The sequence below is a fragment of the Pteropus vampyrus genome, unplaced genomic scaffold (genome assembly GCF_000151845.1).
Source record: "Pteropus vampyrus isolate Shadow unplaced genomic scaffold, Pvam_2.0 Scaffold8, whole genome shotgun sequence".
Classification (NCBI taxonomy): domain Eukaryota; kingdom Metazoa; phylum Chordata; class Mammalia; order Chiroptera; family Pteropodidae; genus Pteropus; species Pteropus vampyrus.
Window position 1 is genome coordinate 14,843,798 of NW_011888789.1, and position 21,698 is coordinate 14,865,495.

The window sequence follows — 21,698 nt, forward strand, 5'->3', positions numbered from 1 at the left end:
AGACTGGACAATGTTAAGTCACTGCCATTATCCACAAAACAGCTATCCCAGGAGAATAAAATTATAAAATAAAATGATGCCATCCAACACCATCTGCAACTCAAAAACAGTACATCGATGCCTAAGATGAGCAGAGGAATCTGAATAACATCAATTTGCAAAGCTACAAATGATGAGTCAATATGGCACTCTAGAAATGGGAAGATTCATAAACTATTTCAGTTTATTTCTTTTTCTGACGATATATAGGACAGCAGTTCCACCTCCCTATAAACTGTACTTAACTTTAGAAAAATTAGTCCCAAAGTGTTAGGTATAAATACATTTTTAAAACCAGGCAATATATTTTAAATTACATTTAACTACTGAAATAGCCTATTAAAACAGATTGCTTATAAAGCTAGTACTTTCCACTTACATTTTATGCACTTACATTTTACAATAGGCTTGCTCAAATAAAAGTACATCTTTTACATTGTTTGACTATAAAAGAAAACTTTTTTCTCCCCAAGAGAATGGAAGATTAAAGGAAGGAGAAAAATATCCTTTAATAAAAGTGGCATTCTTATTTCTAGGACTAAAATTCAAATTAGGAAGAGAAGATTTAAACTGAGAAAGAACTAAGAGAGGTAATGGCTGTTTATTTCACAAGTTCTATTATCACCATGAGAATAGAAGTCGTTTAAACACTTTTCCTCTTGAGTATAACCAGCAGTTCATGTTCCTAGGAGAGTATATACAGGCTGTTGAATGTTACTAGGCACCTTCTAGCACTCAGTATGTTTCTGAATGTTCCTTCTATTTTCCTTTCTAAAAAGCTAGATGGCACCCAGAAGGTGCTGTATCCTAGTGAGAACCAGCAAAGACTGTTTCAGATTTACATATGAATTCAAACCAATTTTAAGCTGATATACTTACTTTAGAAAAGTAGCCAACAAGGTGGCAGCCCTTGACATCATTCTGTGTTAGTACATAAAAAAGAAATGGCTCCACGTCATAATAGAGTGTTTTGTGGTCAAGAAACAACTTTGCCAAGAGACATAGGTTCTGACAATAAATGGTACTCACATTCCCATCAACCTAGAGGAAAAAAACAGAACAAAATAGTCAGCAGAGTGTCTCTTTAGTTTCAGAATAATACACATCAGTTACAAGCACCTCTGAGTATCCATAGTCCAGCCTAAGAGTGGTTAGTGATCAGAACACACTGGAAACTGGAAGCTATCTCTTGAAACGGCAGCATCACAGTATCTGCTGTTTTAAGACAACTAAACAGATATGATACTATATTCGACAAAGCATGAATAGGTAGACAAGGAGGTGAGGGCCATTTTGAAAACAGCACTTTTTGCTTTTATAACAAGATCGAAGGCAGGAATACTTCGGATGGCAAGCTGATCTGATTCATTTTTTAAAGTATTTAATATAACAAAAGATCTAAATGCAACTACTTATAAAATACATGTATAAACAGAACAAGGTATAACTATAATCTAATCTGTGCCAACAGCCAGAAGCAATGTAGTCTGACTGCCATGATCAGATTTACCCCCAAATAAAGCTACCTAAGGGAGTATTAACTATTGTCAGAAGCACCAAGCAGGTTCCCTAGGTAGCAACCTGGCAAATGAGATATTTCTTGGACTCGGGTTGCCCAAGATCAGGAGCACTAGGCTGTATTGCTTCTAACTCTCTTCTGTTCTTGGAGTTGCCTGAGTTTGCTCTTTTATGAAAATGTCAGACATTAGACTCTAAGACATTGACATTTCAAGACTGAAACCTCTTCAACAATATGTAACTTAATACTACTACTTTTAAAATATACACCAATATATGCGAAAGTTGAGAAGTAATTTGCTCTTGGGTATTCTGAAATAGTACTGTACACCACACCCTTCTCTCCTCGACCCCCACTCCAATGTGAAGAGCTCCTCTATTCTGCAACTAAAATAAAGGCTTAGGGAAGATCAGGAAAGTGAGAGGCTGAAAAGATTCTGACAATCTCAAATTCTATCATTCTAGTCATGTAAATTCTAGTAATTAACAGAACTGAACACAGGTACTCAATTAACACTTGGCAATCAAACCACATAACTGAAGATAAAGAAATTAAAAACCACTACTAACAACACAGAATAATCACAGACATAGCATAAGTCCTATTATCATGATGAAGTCAGGAAAATATATTAAGATTTACTACAGCTACTTAAATATACGTCTACAAAATAATCCTTTAAATAGAACAATAGAAAGCTTTTCATTTAATGCCATAGTTCATAGATGCTAAGACATAATTTAATCACATTTAAACATATGTAAAATCAGTTGGCATTTTATAATAAAATAGAGACTTATAAATCATATTAGCAGTACTTTTTCCGTCTTAGTGGTACCTAAAATAAGAAGATAAATTATAATTGATATCTTTGATTTAATGAAATACAGATAATTTGTACTGAAATCAAGTTTGTGAACTCAGTACCATTTGTATTGGCCTAATTCTGACTCGATAGTAAGTCAACAACAATAAAATAACATTTCAAAAAAAAATCCAAGTTGCACGATTAGATACAGAACAGATGGCACTATATTTGAAATGTATAGGAAGACAACTACTAAACATCTACTTTACCTCAAAAACAGATATGTTATTCTTTCTGTAAATCTCATTGGCAGGAGGATGGAACCAACCACATTTCTTCATGTGCTGCTGTAGAATAGTTCTACTTTTCATATATTTTAGACAGAATTCACAAAGATACAATTTAGGCAGCCTGTAAAAAATAATTAAACAAAAAAGAAAGGGCTTTATATTTAATAAGACTTTAAACTTTCACAAGGATGCTTGTTTGGCTCTCGTTATTATATAGATAAAAGCGAAGAGAATGTATCATTACCCAATTAATCAAATAAAAGAAAGAAAAAAAACTAAAGATAAAACTAATTTGGATAACAGTAATTAACAACATGAGGGCAAGGGTGAGAAATCAAGACACCCAATTCCATGTTCTCCCTATTAGACTAATACTTTGCAGTCTTTTTAAAGTTACCCGTTTGACAGATACAAAAATCTGACATTCTTTCCTCTTTGATAATGTCCGATAAGTAGAAAATAAAGTCTACCATCAGAACACACAAATAAGTGAAGAAGATTCTGTTAAGCTATATAGTTTTCCTTTATTTGATCATTCATTAATATCAGAAAATAAACATTTGCTGTTTACTATACATAAAGCCCTGTGCTTGGCACACTAGGTATAGGGTAATGAGTGAAATGGACATATAGTGGGTATTATAAAGTAGATTTTTATATCTTTTTAAGTATAAAATTATAGTATTAAACATGTTTTTTTCAAGTTAGGACATACTACAGTTACTTCCTTCCTTCTATATCTGAAATTCTGGCTTTCCCTCTAGTTAAGTATCACATTAAATTGTGCAACTCAAAAGTCTATTATTCAATAAGTGAAAGTCCAAATTATTCTTCCAGATGTTATTATTAATTCATATTTATTCAATAGTCATGTTGTTTTAGCAGTAATTTAACAGGACTTCTTTATAATGTCCCTTTTATGAAGAGCTAGGCAATAAAGTGATTAGATCAGTTCATAAAGTAATGGAAGGAACAAATCTTAATTAAAAACCAGTGGTGTTTATACCTATTTTCATCTGAATCCAAAAGACCACATGGCTCTTCTATTATAAAATAATACACCCCATGTATCCTCAGCAAAGAGGCTTCCCTGTATCCTGAACTATGTCCAGAACTGGTCATACCTTAGTAATTGAGATACGCAATTATAAAGGTAGTATCTTATGCAAAAATACTGGATGATATGACAAAAAATATAATCCAAATAAATTACTGCATCTTCTCTCATATAAATAAGTATTAGGGCTGAAAGAAATTTTTTTAAAAAATCATTTAGTTGCTATCAGTCTGGTTAGCTATGCTTTAAAAAGATTACCCTGGAATTAAAGAAAAAGTGGATTAAATACAAAAATGTTTGATTTGTTAAAGTGTCAGGACCACAACTAATTTTTTTAAGCTCTACTTCAGAAGTAGCTTTGGAAACATTATTATTTATCTGAAAACAGATAATTTTCAACTAAAGTTTCTTCCAAGGTGTATTTATGGAACCTTAGTCCTGTATACACTGTTTCATGCTAAAAGAAAGGTGGAAAAGGGCATGGGATTATTTCCTTCTCCCTTGGGAATTCGCAATGTGCATTTATTCTTCCTATACAATCTCCCATTTTATTTTTAAACTGCCATTTCAGCACACTAAAAGCTTCCAAGGAACTGTTGTGGTATAATATTTCTAAATGTCTACAATATATACTACTATTTTCCAAAATCTCTAATATTAACCAAACCAAAACAACCTGAAGTCATCATTAGTATAAAAGTTACTCTAAAATAAAGTACTGAATGAACTTATAAATTAAAGTGAAGAAGCAAAAGCCAAGAATTTGGAAAAGATAGGTTTCTTAGGCTACTTTGCTTATTTCCTTTGCATGTTGCCTCAAATCTCAATACTCAGAGAAAGAATAGCAGGAAGATAAACAGCTTTTTCTTTCTTTACCATCAGAAGCAAAAAAGATCTCAAAATGAAATGGTCCCAATTGTAAACTGCATTATCTAATGTTGGCACTAGGTGTATTAACTGAGTCTCAAAGGTGGCCCACAACTGCCAAACTGTCTTCCTGAATATCCGAATTTTGAATAATTTCTTAAAAGGAAGGCAAAAGAAGGAGGTTCTCCCTATGTAAATGTCATTAAGGGCACGCCCTCCACCCTGCACGCACACACACATGCACACTCACACTCACACACACACACGCACGCGCGCACACTATTCTACTACTTACCTTCATTTACCTAAATTCTCAATTTTAACTTGCTGCAACATAGATACAGAAGAATCCTTGAGCATAGTTTTAATTTGTGAGCTAAATATTACAACTAAACATTCCCTACATTGTGAATCTGAGAAACCTGAACAAAATTTTGTACCTTTTGAGAAAGATAGATGAAAGAAAGACAAGATGACAAGACAAAACAAGACAAGACACGACAAGAGAAAGAAGGAGAAGGAGGAGAAGGAAGGAAGGAAGGGAGGGAGGGAAAAGAATGAGTGACAGACCACTAAATTTTCCAGATTATGGAAGAGAGGAATGCCAATTTTAAAAGCATCCAATTCAACTTTAGGTCTCAGTACAGAGACATGAAAATAAAGTACAATTTATTCCCTAAGGTCTATGAGAGAAGGCATAATATTTTTAAAAGCTCTAGTAGGTAAGCAAGTTGTTCAAGAAAACATCAGAAGAAATGAAATCTCTGAGAAAATTACTGCCAAGTCTTATTGGGTAGATTATGAGTTTACCTATTTCCTTGGAATAGCAAGACGTATAGCATTTTATTGACAATTTAAAAAAAAACTTCAGTGAATCTTATTACATGAAAAATAATAGAGTAAAAGCAAACATCACGAACTACGTTATTCCAATTTATTCTTGCTGAAAACATTTTAAAAGCCCCTTAACTTTATATTAACCAAGCCCACTGGGATGACATTGCAAGTCTAAAGGGAATCATCTGATAAAACAGGAAAAACAAAATGTTTTTTCTTGTAACAGTACTAATGGCTGCAGTTCTCTCATCGAAAAAATAAATACATCATCTAGAAAGAACATTAGATCACATGAAATAAAGTATAGAAATAGAGATTATAAATACTCTTAGCCCTAAAGAATATTGCTGGGTGCTGCTTTTTGTCATCTTCCTCCTGACAGCACCTAGGGCTTGACTATCAAATAGGTGTATGGTCGCTCTGATCAACTGTATCATGGGATGTAGCCTCGGCACTTGAAGTTCATTCTAAAGTCAGCCACTATGTTGAAACTCCAGCCTGCAAAGTCAGGACTGGGCTGCAGTTATATGTGCTTTGGAAACACTGCTTCCCTTACTTCTATAATGATCCAAATATTCTTCCAAGGAATGCCTTCTTATCTTTTGAACATGGCCCAAGATAGCAGTTTGTATGGCATTCATAATAGGGCAACTTCTAGTAAAATTTTAATACAATAAAAATTATAACACATATTACTTAAGTCAAAGATAATGGTACAAGCCATGTAAGATCAATCTAGATACAGATGCTATATGTTGTGGTGCAAGCACAGTGGTTAAAGCTTATGGCTATATGGTAAGAGAAAAGTGGGGATTAAATCCTGATTCTGCCACTTTAAAGTGTATGGTCTTGAATAAGTTTGCTGTAAAACAAAAATAGTAATATTGACTTCACAGAATTTATTCCAGAGATGTCTAATCCAGTACCAAGCTTAATAAATGGTAATTACAGCTGCTATTATTTATGATTAGTACTATGAATATTTTTATTCTTTTAATCATTTTACTTCACCATTTAATGGTCACTCAAAGACTTTAACAATGCTGTCCTTCAGTAACTGGGGCTATACATAATCTATGTATCAAATCAAGTCAGAACAAGCTCAAAAGGTTGAGGAAACTTCTTAAACTACTCAATTATATGGGAATCTGCCTTGTTAGAAGCTCATTATGATCTAGTAGCAAAGAGGTTATTATGAAGCTAAGCTCTAAACAGCTCAGGAGTAGAGGATATCCCATGATCATAGATGCCCATCTATGTCATGTTTTCAATGGCAGAATAGGACTCTCTATGAACTTGTCTGCGATGTATGAGCATCACATGGCCCAGCTGGAGAAATTTAGGGTTAAAACTCTGGTTTATATTCTTTAATATCTGAGATTTAATCATACTTCTCCAAATGAAGTAGTACTACTGCTTCATTGTTGTTTCATTTGTTTTGTTTTTTTAAAGTCAGAAGTGTAAGATTACTTAATATATAATGCACACACAAATGTGTGATATTATGGGGGATAATGCATAATCCCACTTCCCAAAATATTTTTCCTCTTGTGATCTTTTCATTTTTGTTTGTTTGCTCCAATTGTCCTGTTTTTATGTTTTGGGATTTGGCATTTTTAAAAAAGTATTTAAAAAAATAATTTAGAAGTAATTTAGCATAGAATAATAGTCCTTAATAAAGATATAGACTATTTGGAAAACATAAGATCTCTAAACATTTTAGTTAACTCAAGTTTAAAAAAAACTCAAAAGTAAAACAAGCCAAAACTCATCTAAATAGATACGTTTGTTGTTTTTTTTTAAATATAACTAAGAGAATAATGAATGCACAGATAGAAAAAAGTCACAGTAAAGAACCTATTAAATTACAGAATATTTTCTGTCAGAAAATTCAGGGAAACCTCCACAATAGAAACCTCCATAAGAAAATGTATAGAAAATGTCTAAAATTCTACTTAAAGTTGATGAATTTTATAGCTCCTATCGTATTGCTGCTTTCTATTATGATTCCTGTTATACTTTGTTATTTTTCTGCTAGCAATGATTATTTCTTCAATGATTACCAATTCTCTCAAAGCTGATTAAGAAATCAGGTTCTAGTGACAATCTCATCAGAACAAAATGCAACATTTTTGATGAAACCTTTTAATATCTTCAAAGACAACAGCCTCATGATTCCATCTTTATCATTCTCTTGAAAAGCAAATGCTGAGGCTATTTCCATTCCTGAGTCAATTTCTTTTCCTCCCCTTGAGCAAAAGAGACTAGGTGCCTGTGTTTCTAATATATCTGTACTACAATCCCTGAAACAGCTGATGCACACATTGAAAAAAGTTTTCCAAGTTGAGTACTCTTGTAATATGCATAGCTTGCAAAGAGTTCACCAAAAAAAAAAAAACAAAAAAACTAATATTTTATTTTAAACCTGATGAAAAAAATTACTTCCTTAGCATATTTCTTCTTGATCATATAAATTATCTTGGCTATCCAGAACTACCTAGGAGTAAACTGCCTTGAGCATCTGAGTTCTGTACATAGTTGAAGAATTTCTCGCCCTCTTTTAACACATGTTATTACCATATACGTTATTATATATAGATATGAAATTTAATATTCTTTCAACAAGCTCAGATTGTTGTTATTTTATGATATAAATAGAATGCTGCTTTAAAGATCTACCACGGTGTTCAAGGCTAACTAACTCTATAATAAATGGTTCTCAATTGCTGTGTCTCATGAGCTTGTGTATTAGTTTCCTGGAGTTTTACTTTCTCTTCTTTTTTTGTCTGTGTCTGTAAATAACATTCTCACTCCTATTTTTCTACTTCTGCTAGACTTAGAAATGATACAAACAAGTTATTAATTTATATGAAAAGAAAAAGTTAAAAAATATTGAGTTTTAGTTTTTAAATAAATATACTGGTCTATTCCCAGCTTCCTGGAAGTAACCATGTTAAAGCACTCAGAGTACTGTAAAGCACTAAATGAAGTAATGTTGTTATAATTATTTTTGCTAATATTTTGGTCATGCAATGTTATTAGATAGGTAAAAAGTCATACAATGAGTACTTTGAACATGTGTTTATTAACCCACAGAGCATCATAACTTATTATTCCTCACAACACCCTGCTCAATGGGAAACTGCGGCATAAGTAATTTGCAGATTTAAGAGAGCATTAATGTGACTACTATACTTCAAATGATAAACCAGTGTTTAATTTTTTTTGACCAAATCTTATTTTTCAACTCTGTTAAACCTTAAAGGAAAAAAACAAAAACAAAACCCAGTAATAATTGACGTTAATGAGCACTTAACCATTTTCTAAGTGAGTTACATGTTTAACCCATGTAATATTCACAACAAACCCTATGAAGTCAGTACTATCATTATCTTCATTTCACAGATGAGGAAACGGAGGTACAGAGTTGTTGGGTATCTTCTAAAGTTATGTAGCTTTTAAATGTCAGAGTTGAGTCATGAAACCAATTTGGCTTCACTAAGTACACTGCATCATCCCAAAAAGCTGGTGATCAATTTTTATAACCAAATACCTGAGCTTTTATATATAATTTTATACCATTTGTTCAATTATTCCTGGGCAAACGAATCATTGTTAAATGATAAAAATTTAGATAAAAGGCTATTCAGTGAAACTTTTATATTTATTTATAGGTAAGTATAAGAACCTCTCTCTTTTTCTCCCCCTTCCTTCTATCTGTCTATCCATTTATCAGTCCATCTGTCTGTCTGACCCTCTCTCTCTAATTCTTGGTATGAAGTATGAAGGCAAATTTGTCTTAAAGAAAAAAATTTCCCCTTTCATTCTGCTTATGTCAGGTTTTCAATTTTAAATATCAACTTCTGAACAGATTACAGAAAAAAAAATCTAAAGTCAACTGGGATTAAGCATGCTATTATTATGGACATATTAAAAGCTATCAGTTTCTTCAAATGTAAAAAGATGAAATGGACTAAAACTTGCTCAAGAACCCTTCTACTGCTGGAGTTCTATGAATTTAAAAACAGAAAGTAAAGGGTCTCCCAAAACATACCTTGAGTATTCTTGAGGATATGGGGAAGAGTACCAGGTATGAATTTCATACTTCCCAAACTCAATGACAGAGGGACAGCGAACTTGTGGATCAGGGGGACCAGTCACTCCAACTTTCTGTGCAGCAAAAAAATACAGTACAAAAGTTAGCTAAATTAGAGATAACAACAAACAAACAAACAAACAAAAACAATCCAAATCTAAACTTTGTCTTCTCAGGAATCTACAAGAGAAAAACAACAAAAAATCCAAGAACAAGCTAAGTTTTGAAATAAGCTGTATTATTGTTTAAATAGAGCACCCAAATGAAGAACAAAAATGCTGATAAATCTCTTAGAACCAAATATAGTTGGTGTCACTGGGTTTTCCATATTTAATAATACTGCAAATACTTTCCTCGACTAAACGCATGCCCTTAATGACTTAGTTATTAAAGAGAAACTGTTGGCATTTAGGAATATAAGATAAAAAGTAATTTGTAACAAGTGAGGAGTGCTGCACACTTGCCTCAAATGACAACAGAAACATGTGAGCACATATAGAAAACAATGGTTTTCTGCTTTGGGAAAGTAAATATTTAAGAACGATATAAAAAGAACATAGCAAAACAAGTATCAAAAGTCTCCAGTTCATTTTACACTGCCCCTGAAAGTCCCTGTAGCTCTTCACACACTTGGCCAAAGAAAAAACTATTCTGCTATACATGTACTGTCATCCCTTTTATCTACCTTCTGTTTATAATAAAAATAATCTCTATGTCTTCATCCCTATAATAATCTGAGTAGTTACACTATCTAAAAAAAAAGAATAACTTGTAAAAAAGCCTTTATGACTTCCACACGAGCAATTCCAACATAAGCCACAGCTAAGGACTAAAATCTTAAAATTAAGAGCAATTTGATTTGCTCTGCATTCAATATAGCAACATATTCATATATACATATATTATATGTGTGTGCGTATAACATATAATACATGTATATGTATATTTATCATGGGATACTCTAACATTAACTGACTTAACAGAGCTAGAATTTTAGCCTAATCAAACCCAAGTATTAATAACTCTTCATCAAAAGAACTACCAGGAAAAAAAATGACATAGATGATAGAGGCTTTGTTCATCCCTCTTGCGACCAAATCAAAGTTGTGACAGAAACATGGAGCAAAGAGCAAAGAAAGTCACCAGGGATCTAGAAGAACAGAAACACTACAACTAGGGAGAGAAATAATTAATCAACCTGCAATGGTAGAAGGTAGGAGTGGGAGAAGATACGAGGCTGCCTGGTCCCCAGTGGCTGAGTGAGACAGAGGTTATGGCAGCTGGCACTGCAGACGCCTCTTAAAGGGGTTGTGTCCACGTTGTGGTGATGGACCTGCTCACTCTGAGCACCAGCGCAGGGGTGGCTGCACAGGGGTCACCAGGGACTTACAGGGGGACATTGAGTTATTGGAGTGAGGGCCGGAGGCAAGGCTCTTTCCCAGGCAGAAGTGTCGGTGGTATCCATTGTTCTTCTGTTGAGGCCTCCCCACTCCCAATGTGTGGACGTAGTGCTGCCATAGGAGACATTATCAAACTGGATAAGAAGGTTGCTCTACCCAGAGGACTCCCTGAAACTGCCTCCCCCAACTCACGGCCCCACCCAAGCCACATCCGGTTGTGCCCTGGGTGAGTCCAGTGCTCTTCACTGAGCCAACTCCAAGACTCACACTGGTGGCAGCTGACCTCTGTTTCTGGCATGGCCTCTTGAGGCAACTATAAGCACGGGTTGCTTGCTGAATCTTAACAAGTAGCCCCAAACGGACACAGGCTGAGGCTAAACCTGGCCTGCAGCTGAACTCCTGGCAGGACTGTGCCACTGGACACCTACTACACCAAGCTGCGCTAATAAGACCAGGAGACTTAGGAGCTTTGCTTAGTACATAGAAACAAACACAGAAAGGGAGCCAAAATGGGAAGACAAAGAAGCAGAAACCATATGAGAGAACAGAACAGACATCCAGATATAATGGAGTCAAGTAATCTAACAGATGCAGAGTTCAAAACAATAATTATAAAGATGCTCAATGAACTGTAGGTGAATTCAGTGAGAACTTTAACAAAGAAATAAAAAACATAAAAATGGAAGTGGAAATTATAAAAGGGAACCAGTCAGAAATGAAGAACACATTATCTGAGATGAAGAGGATATTACAGAGAATAAACAGAGTGGATAAAGAAGAGGATCAAACCACCAATATAGAAGAATGGGAAGCCAAGGACACTCAATGAGAATGGCAAGAAAAAAGAAACTAAGATACAATAATAATTTAAGGAGCCTATAAGACATAATTAAATGTAAAAATATCCATGTCATAGGATACCTGAAGGAAGACAAGAAGTTGAAGATCTGAAGAAATAATGATGGAAAACGTCCCTCACCTGGTGAAAGAAATAGACATAAAACCCCAGGAAGCTCAGAGAGTCCCAAGAAAGGAACCCAAAGAGGCCTATACGAAGATACATCATAATTAAAATGCCAAAGGTTAAATACAAAGACAGAACCTTAAAAGCAGCAAGAAAAAAAGCAGTTAATTACCTACAAGAAAGCACCCATAAGACAGGCAGCTAATTTCTCAAAAGAAACTACGCAGGACAGAAGGGCTTGGCACAAAATATTCAACGTGATGAAAACCCAGGATCTACAACCAAGAATACTTTATCCACCAAAGCTATCATTTAGAGTTGAAGGACAAATAAAAGAGCTCCCCAGTCAAAAATAGGCTAAAGTAATTTACCAACACCAAGCCAGTATTACAAGAAATGTTGGAGAGACTTCTTTAAGAAGAAAAAAAAATGTGTCAAAAACATGAATAAAGAATAGTAATAACTACATTCCTATCAACAAGTACCTCAAATGGAAAAGAATTAAGTGCTCCAACCAAAAGATAGAGTGGCTGAAAGGATAAGAAAACAAGACCCCTACATAAGCTGCCTACAAGACTCACTTCAGATTAAAAGACACACACAGACTAAAAGGAAGAGGATGGAAAAAGATATTGCCTTGATGGACCTACAGGATATTGTGTTGAATGAAATGAATCGGATAGAGAAAGACAAATATCGCATGATTTCACATACATGTGGAATCTAAAGAATAAAAAAACAACAAAAGTGGAAATAAACTCATAGAGAATATTTTGAGGGCTACTAGATGGGAGGGAGTGGGAGGAATGGTGAAAAAAGGCTAAGGGATTAAGAACAAATGGATAGTTGCAGAATAGACATGGAGATGTAGAGTGTAGCATGGGGAAGATGGTTAATGTAATAAATATGTAAGAGAGAAGACAGGTATTAGATTTAGTGGGGTGACGGCTTTGTGAGTTATGTGTATCTGATCACTATGCTGCACAATTGAAACTGATATATTATTGTATGACAACTATAATTGAAAAAAAGAAAACTCACTGAATTGAACAATGTAAATACGAGCAACTAATTTTCTAGCATATTTCAATAAAGCTGGGGAAAAAAAGAACTACCAAAATTATCCTTCAACTTTATGCTTTAAAAACCACGGAAAGAGTATTAAAAGTCCCTCATTGTAGCCGAAGACACACACACACACACACTCTACAAAATTAATCTGATTTTTTATTCACTTATTTTTTTTTTTTTTAAAGAAGAAGCTTCTTCACCACAACTTATTTGAGCACTCTCCATGGTCTGTTTTCCTTTTATAAAAAGTCAAGGGACTCTCTCAGGTTTCATATTGGAATACAGCCAGGTAAAACCTCAACCCCTTCCTTAGACACCTCAAAACAAAAGGCAAATATCTATTATTTGGACAAATTGTGTTATGACACCAAAGAATACTGGGGCTCCTCCAAATACAAAAATCATAAGGAAATACAAAATATAGGGTTCAAATAAAATTGTTTCATTTCTCAAAACCAAAATAGAACTTTGTAGAAGGTTTTAAAAACACTATTCTTTAAACTACATTCCAGAATCAAGTATTCTAATTCTAAAGCAGTATCTTTTAACCTTTCTTCACAGCTCAAAATAACAAGAGTAGTAGTATAGAAAAATATCAGAAAAATCAAATATCAGAAACCAAATCTAATTTCCTGAGCCAACGATCAAATAGGAAGCACAAAAGTTGAAAACATGCACCTGCTCTGGCACTGCGTGTTGTTTGAGAGCTTTCCTGTCAGTAGTCCATTGCTCCTCCAGGTGGATGCCTGATGTGAAATTGGATATCCAGTTCCAGTATAATTGTTTGCACATCACCGCAACAAAGAGAGTCTGTGTAAAACTAGACTCACGGCAGATTTTTCCACTGCCTCACTTACCCTCACCTTTGTGCACCATGAAGTGTTCTAGCACATGCGCTAATCCACCTGTCCACCGCCACCTCCAACTCCCTTGTGAAAGCCTCATGAGCCAGTGTGTTTCCGTTTACTAAGGTCCGGAAGTTAACAAAGGCTCTACACCGCAAGGAAGCAACAGCTGCACCTAAACTACTCATTAACCCAGTCCTTGCCAAAGGGAAACTGTCAATCTGAATTACGATGTCATCTTTGCTGGGTCATTTTATTTTTAAATTTTAGCCAAAATACTCTTTCATTCAACAGGTAACTTTCTAAAGCAGCAGGTATCTGATATAATCGAAAGCACAAAATATTTTTAAAAACTACTAGTTCAAGTTCTGACACTCCTACTCTCCTCATTTGAATATGCCAAAATCTTTAAAAGATGACATGTATTTCTAGCCAGAATAGACATTTTAATCTAAGAAAGTTAAAGAGGGCACTAAATGTACTAGTCATTGGGCTAAACCAAAAGATAACTTTAAATATGCCTATTATAGATAATGGAACTTTTATTACTAAGAGTTTATGAGAAAAGATTATTAGTCTTCTGTAAAAACCTCACTTCCATTCCAATTCCAATTTCTAACATATAGAGACCACTCCTGCAGTTCTGCCAAATCCAGATCTAGTAAAAACACAAAAATTACAATTGATGTAAATAGAGTCCTGCTCCCTTCATTTTGCCTTCCATTAGACAGCTCCCCCTTGACTTTCTTTTTCCATTCCTCACAGGGAAGTGACATTTTGAGATGGAAGTGGAGGGTACGATTGAACCTTTATCATCAGTATGAGAATGTGAAATGTGGGGAGAAGAGACGTCTTTCTGGTATTTAAACCTTTCCCCATAGAAACACTACCAAAAAAATCCATTCATTAGGGATTAAAATTTACATGATGAAAGAGATATGTAAGAATGAGTTCATATGCTCTAGAATGGAGAGAGCATGAACTTAAGGAATAAAGAGAATCAGCATTTGTGGTGTACCTAACTGTACCAGACCCTGCGCCTTATATTGTTATCTCATTTAATCCCCACAATGCACTCCTCAAAACAGAAAACAATATGACCACTTTACAGTTGGGGACAGGGGTGGAGGATGGGAGAGAATCACAAGACTCAGGTTAAGAAGCAATAAACTTCAGGACAGGAATATCAAGAATGAAGCATAAAGATAGAAAAGAACAAAATGCGTAGATGAGATAAGAAATATGGGTAGCCCTCAACTAATTAATGGTCTGAATTCCAAAATTTTGTGTGTAATTTTTTTTAACGGAAACTTAGTTTTCCAAAAAAATGAAGCTACAAGTCCACAGATTCTTATCCAAAACTCTTAGAACAGAATGTGCTTTTGAATCCTGAATTTTTCTGATGTTAGAAAAGTATTACAGTATATGTATCTTAAAGCAACAATTCCTGTAGAATTTGGGGCAACATTCCATAAGTCAGGCATCACTGATATTTCTTTAGCAAACAATATAAATATCCACACTAAATGGGATAAGTAAAGAATATATATAGTCTCATATCAGTTCAGATCATGTTTTGCCAACAACTGAGTTTAGTTAAGTGAGATCTTAACTGTAAAATGAGTTGTAAATTTTTTTTCATTCTCCAAAGAAGAGACACAGATGGCTGATAAGCACATGAAAAGATGCTCAACATCACTAATCATTAGGGAAATGCAAATGCAGACCACAATGAGATTCCACTTCATACTCATTAAGATAGCTACTATCAAAAAACAAAACAAAACAAAAACAGAAAATAACAAGTGTTGGCAAGGAAGAAACTGGAACCCTTGTGCATTGTTGGTGGAAATATAAAACAGTACAGCCAATGTGGAAAACAGTTTAGCAGTTCCTCAAAAAATTAAACATAAAATTACCATATGAACAAGCAATTTCACTTCTGGGTATATAAAAGAATTGAAAGCAAGAACTTGAACTGATATTTGTCCAATAGCCAGAAGATGGAAGCAACCCAAATGTCCATGGACCGATGAATAGATAAACAAGATGTGGTAAATACATACAATGGAATATTATATAGCCTTAAAAAGGGAATTCTGACACACTCTACAACAATGAATGAAACTTGAAGACATTATGCTAAGTAAAATAAGCCAGACACAAAAGCACAAAAATTGTATGACTCCAGTTACGTGAGGGCTACCTAAAGTAGTTAAATTCATAAAAACAGAAAGCAGAATGGTGTTGCTAGGGGCAAAGGGAGGAAGAAATGGAAGTTATTGTTTAACTGGCCATTCCTTCTCAGTTTCTCTAGTCTCTGAAATTGAAATATCCCAGGACTTTTCAAAGCTCTTCTCTTTCTAGTCTCATTCCTTTAAACACAAACTTGCTGACAAGCCCTAAATTTAAATTTTCAGCCCCAACCTGTACTTTGAATTCCAGACACACATATCACACTGTCTACTTGATATTTCCTCTCTTGAATCTCTTATAGAAATATCAAGTTTAGTAGTCCAAAATCAAACTCCTGATCTTCTTTTCCCCAAACCTGCTCCTCCTGTATTTTTCTCCATCTCAGTAAATGGTAACTCTCTCTTCCAACTGTGCTGTGTCATCCTTGATTCCTTATTTTCATAACCATCCAATCCAACAGCATATCTTAATGTGTCTACCTTCAAAATATAATCCAGAATTCCCATTTCACCACTACCACTCTGATCCAAACCACCATATCTCTTAATTGGATAATGCTAGCTAATAACCTCTTAAGTTCTCCCTGCTTTTGTGTTTCCTCCCCTCAATGTGCAGAGAAGCCAGAGCAATTTTGTTATAACCTATGTTAGATTGTGTCATTCTGGTCAAAATCCTCCAAGGGTTCCTATCTCGCTCAGAGTAAAAGTCATAGTCTTTATAATGTTCTAAAAGAGCCTACAAAATCTGGCTTCCCATTACCTTTCTGTCCTCATCATCTAATTTTTATTCTCAGCTCTAACCACACTGGCCTTCATGTATTTCCTTGACCATGCTAAGTATAAATCCTGATTCAGGGCTTTTGCATTTTAGATCTCCTGCCTGGAATGTTATTACCCTAAGATCCACATGATTCATTCCCTCATCTTCTTTGGGTTTCTAATAAATGTCAGACAGTCCCTAACCCAACAATTTAAAACTGTACAAATCTATCTTTTCCCTCTGAATTTTCTCTCTCCCTCCCCTGACTCTTCCCTGTAACACTACCACATAGCATACCATTTACTTAACCCAACTAAACTGTAAGCTCTAGAGAATAAGAATTAAAAAAAAAAAAAAACTATTTTGTTCACTCTTGTATCTCCAGTGTCTGGCACATGGTAACCAGTACCCAGTGATATTTATTGTTAAATGACTGTTATCTATAATTTCAACTATTACCTATGTAGTTTTATTACCTGTATGTTGATAACCTGGCAAGATCCTACCCAAATCCCTCCTGACTTCCATATATAACAGTCTACAAAAGTTCTCCATTTTAGATTTTACACAAGTCACCAATTTATGTAAGCATGGTCTCTTCCTCCATCCAAAAAAGCTCTTCTTCCCACATTTAATATCAGCATGTACTCAAAATAGAAGAACACTGGGAGACCAATTTGGTTCCACCTTTTCCTTCAATCCTAACTCCCAACCCAACACAGTATGTTATCCATTCTATTCTAAATCTTCCACAAAATCTCTACCTACAATACCTCCTATACCTTCATTTAGGCCCTAGTCACTTCTCATTCTTACTACTGTAATCAGGGGACTGATAGATATCCATGTTCAGGTATTCTTCAATCCACTGCTCACTGTATCACCAGAGCTAAATACAAATACAATCATATTATCTTTTAAAAAAATCTTCAGTAGCTCTTCGAGAGCTGTTTAACTACTTTAAAAAGCTACTGTAACTAAAAAATAAAGTACAAACTCCTTAACATGTACCATAGGATATTTATGATCATCTCTTACTTGAACTCCAGCCAAATTAACTACATCCAGCTCCAAGGATTCAGTAAGCTTTCTTACACCCAAACTGTTCTGCTTGAAATGCCTTCCTCTTCTTATTCAATAGTAAACTCTTACTCATTCCTTCAACACCTTGCTCAAATATCACCTTCTCTACGAAGACTCTCCTAACATCCCTAGACAGATGCCTTCCTAGTCATTCTCACTGCATCTCATGCATATCTCTATAGTACTATTATATCATAAACTAGCAGTTAAGAGTTAAGGATCTAGAGTCGGACTGCTCTAGTGGGTAAAGGGTTCAAATATTTATTCTAATACTTAATAACATATAACTCTAGGTTAAGGTAATCCTTCTCAGGCTTCAATTTCTTCATCTGTAAAATGGGAACAAGTAATAACAAGGTTGCATTAAGGCAACAAACTGATATATAATGCTGAATGTAGTACCTGGCAGGCAGTAAAAGAGTGCCTATTACTAATCTCATGGCTTTAATTATTTGTTTATAAATGTCTCCATAACTGGAGGGCAGAGACGCATATTCTATTTATCTTTGCATTTCTAGCACCTACCACTAAAACAGGTAGCAGAAGCTCACATTTATCTAGTGCTCACTACATGAATTACTTACAGTCTTTGCAAGTTATCAACTCATTTAATCCTTTCAACGAATGGTAATTTGTTTGACCAAGGTTACTCAGAAGGATAGAATTTGAACAGGCTGCTTCTAGTACCTAAGCTCTTAACCACTATCTTAATAAATTCTCAATAAAACTGTGCTAAACTGCTAAATGAATAAACTCAAAATACATTTAAATAGTCTTTAATATGTGACTTATAATTAATGGGTAAACGCCTAAGACACTAAAACAATCTCCCACTACCCAACCCTAATTTTACCAGTACCAAGGAAAAAATCACTTTAACAACAAAAAAAGCAGTCATGGGGATACCTTAAAATCCTGCCATGCCAAGACTAGTATCCTCTTACTAACATTCAAAATCTTCCAATATCCAACCCTGTACTAATAATTTAACATATTTCTTACCATTGCCTAACAAATGTTCTACTCTGCTTTATCTTTCAAACGAAACTAGACAGTCTTCGATTTGCACGGTGCCATATTAACTGAAACTTAGGCATACCAGCACTGAGATCAAATCTCAGTTATCATAGAAATGTATAAAACATGGACACGATTCTGACATATCACATTCCCATTAACATAGTGCCATGCAAAACAAGAACTGCTTGTAATATAACACTTTTATGGTCAGTTATTATGATTTCTACATTATTTCCACAATGTGACTTGTACAAAGAAGGCCCTTAAGATATTTGTTGATCTGATGGACCAATAATCACAATGTCTCTTGTATTTATAGTTTATTCCCCAAAGCTGAAGTTAATGTTTACTCCACCTGGTAAGCCTTCTTCCTCTCCATTTACCTAAATCCCAATTATCATTTAAGCCTGCTTCTTCTGTGACCATCTCAGATCACATCAATTCTTACTAACTAGTATATTTTGAACATGTGGAAGGGTCTGTATCATTTAATACAAATTACATAAATTGGTACTCTATGCCACTGTTTGCTGTGTACCTTTGTACCTTTCCCTTCTTTCATTCAGTACGTGCCTTATGATTTTGATGCCTCCATAGCATTTTTTTACAGGGTAATACAGGATGTTATTGTGATTAAGGGCACAGGATTTGAAGTCATGCAGGCCTGGGTTCTAACTCTACCTCTGCCGGTATTAGTTATATAACTTCAGGGAAGTCATACAACTAAGTCCCAGTTTCCTCCTATGTAAAAATGAGGATAATAATCCTTACTTCAGAGAGTTAAGAGTTGTTGAACCTAACTTACTTCATTTGTAATAACTGTTCAATTCTTTATGCAAAAAAGAAAACTATTTTAATACCCCATACTGATTTTTAAAATGTTGTAACAAATCAGATTCTTCAAAACTAAAAATCATTAAAATAAGGTATGGAAATAGAACATGCTATTTGGTAATATTTTATGTAAAAATCATTCTATATGTTTCAAGAAGGCTGTTATGCTCCAATGGAATGAGTTGAATACAAATGCGTTTTTCTGGTGATAGACCTTTTAAGAAAAACCATTTCCTCAAGCTCATAAGATCACTGCTAAAATAAAATTCTAGACCAGAAGCCTATGCTACTAATTTATTATGCTTCTATTTTTTTCAGAGGTGGCTCTTTTTTGTGGAAGTGTTCCTTATATAGCTAATGATGGAACACAGTACCAGGCAAACTATATCCTTATTTCTCCTGAAATTAAAAAACAAAAACAAAAACAAAAAAACAATTAATGAATGATCTCTTTTGATAAAAATCTTGCTAAATATTTCAATAATTCTTGAATTAGATAACATACCATGTGAAATTTAATTACTCAAGATAATCACCATGCACACAAATACTGGATTTGGTTTTTTGTTTCTTACTAAATTGTAAACTCTATGAGAATATAAACTATGTCTGACTCATACAGCCCTTACACCTAGCATAGTTTGTAGAACAAAGTAAGCACTCAATAAATGCTGGGTTTTTGGTTGGATGGATTCCAATATTAATTCTTTTATCATTTATTTATTTATTTTTTTAGGTGCGGCAACCCTTGGTTGACCTCACAGATTGCAAGGACCTTGTCAGATTACAATCCGTTATTTTTTATTTTTTACGCCTACAGCACCTGGTCTTCCTAGGTGGTCACCCATCCAAATACTAGCCAGGCCCGACCCTGCTTAGCTTCTGAGAGCAGATGGGATCAGGCTTGTTCAGGGTGGCATGGCTGTAGACTCATTTATCTCTTAATAGTACAACTGTAAGACTTCCTAAGACCCTATAATAAAATCTTCCTGCAAATTTTTTGAAACAAAGGTTGAAACCATATCTAGGCTCAGCCATATCTAGGCTCTCAAAAATGACTTTGTGCAATATCTTTATGAATGCATTTATTATTCAAAACATCCTCTAATTTGATCCAATAGTAACTTTCCCATTGGCTTTAACCCACTTTCTCTAATACATTAATTCAGAGAACTTGGGAGTCATCCTTAATGACCTCTTGCTCCTTCAAATTACACATCAAATCTGTCACCAAGTTCTGTCGATTCCATCTCTAAAATATGTTCTAAATCCATCTACGTCTCTCCCATTTGGTTTCCACCTCTCTAGTCTAAGTTGCTATCTTCTTTCATCTGGATCATTGAAAAAGCCTCGAAATTGATTTCCCTACATCCATTCTTAACTAATTCCAATCCATTCTTCATACGGTGGCCAACAAAAAACAATTTTTATTGCAAATATGATCCTATTTCCTTGTTAAAAATCATTCAGTAGTTTTGCATTATAATTACAATAAATACCCAAGCCCTAACTTACAGAAGGAAAATAATTTTACAGAGAAGAAGCATGATAGAATGTTCATAGATCAGATGAATAAACTGCTATTATTGCTTACCCACAATATAATTAATCCTATTTCTCATACGTGAACAAATTATTTGATTGCCCAATCTGAATATCCAACTTTACCTGCAGTGCTTGTTCTTGGATATCACGAAATAACTCCATATCTTTCTCAGTCATGATTTCCTGGCTCCCAAAAAGCCGTTCCTCACTTTCTTGTTTGCCGTCCCAGCCATCCTGATTGTCTACACATAAAGAAAAAGTTCATACATTATTAATACTATCCTTAATTTAATACATTAACTAGAAAAAAATTTCAGAAGTCTTTGGTTCAGTTTGAAGACCTCAATATTATTTATATAACAGAGAAGAAGACAGCACTAAACTGACTCCTAGAAAGATACTAGTCAATAAAGAATATGTACAAATCGTATCCATCTTATTAGGAAAACCTTGAACTGTCTTAGAGCT

The 21,698-nt window shown here is 34.5% G+C and overlaps 1 protein-coding gene and 1 non-coding gene across 2 annotated transcripts in view; both read right to left on the minus strand.

The window, feature by feature from the left end:
- The window catches only part of KAT6A (lysine acetyltransferase 6A), a 99,359-nt gene that overhangs the window by 15,577 nt on the left and 62,084 nt on the right, over positions 1-21,698 (minus strand). Inside the window, exons 8-11 of the mRNA XM_023520085.1 lie at positions 21,354-21,472; positions 9,472-9,587; positions 2,636-2,777; positions 915-1,080 (exon numbers count right to left, since the gene is read on the minus strand). Of these exons, the coding sequence (XP_023375853.1) occupies positions 915-1,080; positions 2,636-2,777; positions 9,472-9,587; positions 21,354-21,472 (543 nt within the window). The remainder of the gene's footprint in view (positions 1-914; positions 1,081-2,635; positions 2,778-9,471; positions 9,588-21,353; positions 21,473-21,698) is intronic.
- Positions 20,497-20,615, minus strand: LOC111729281. The gene has a single exon (XR_002776175.1). It is a non-coding gene; the product is annotated as a 5S ribosomal RNA (ribosomal RNA).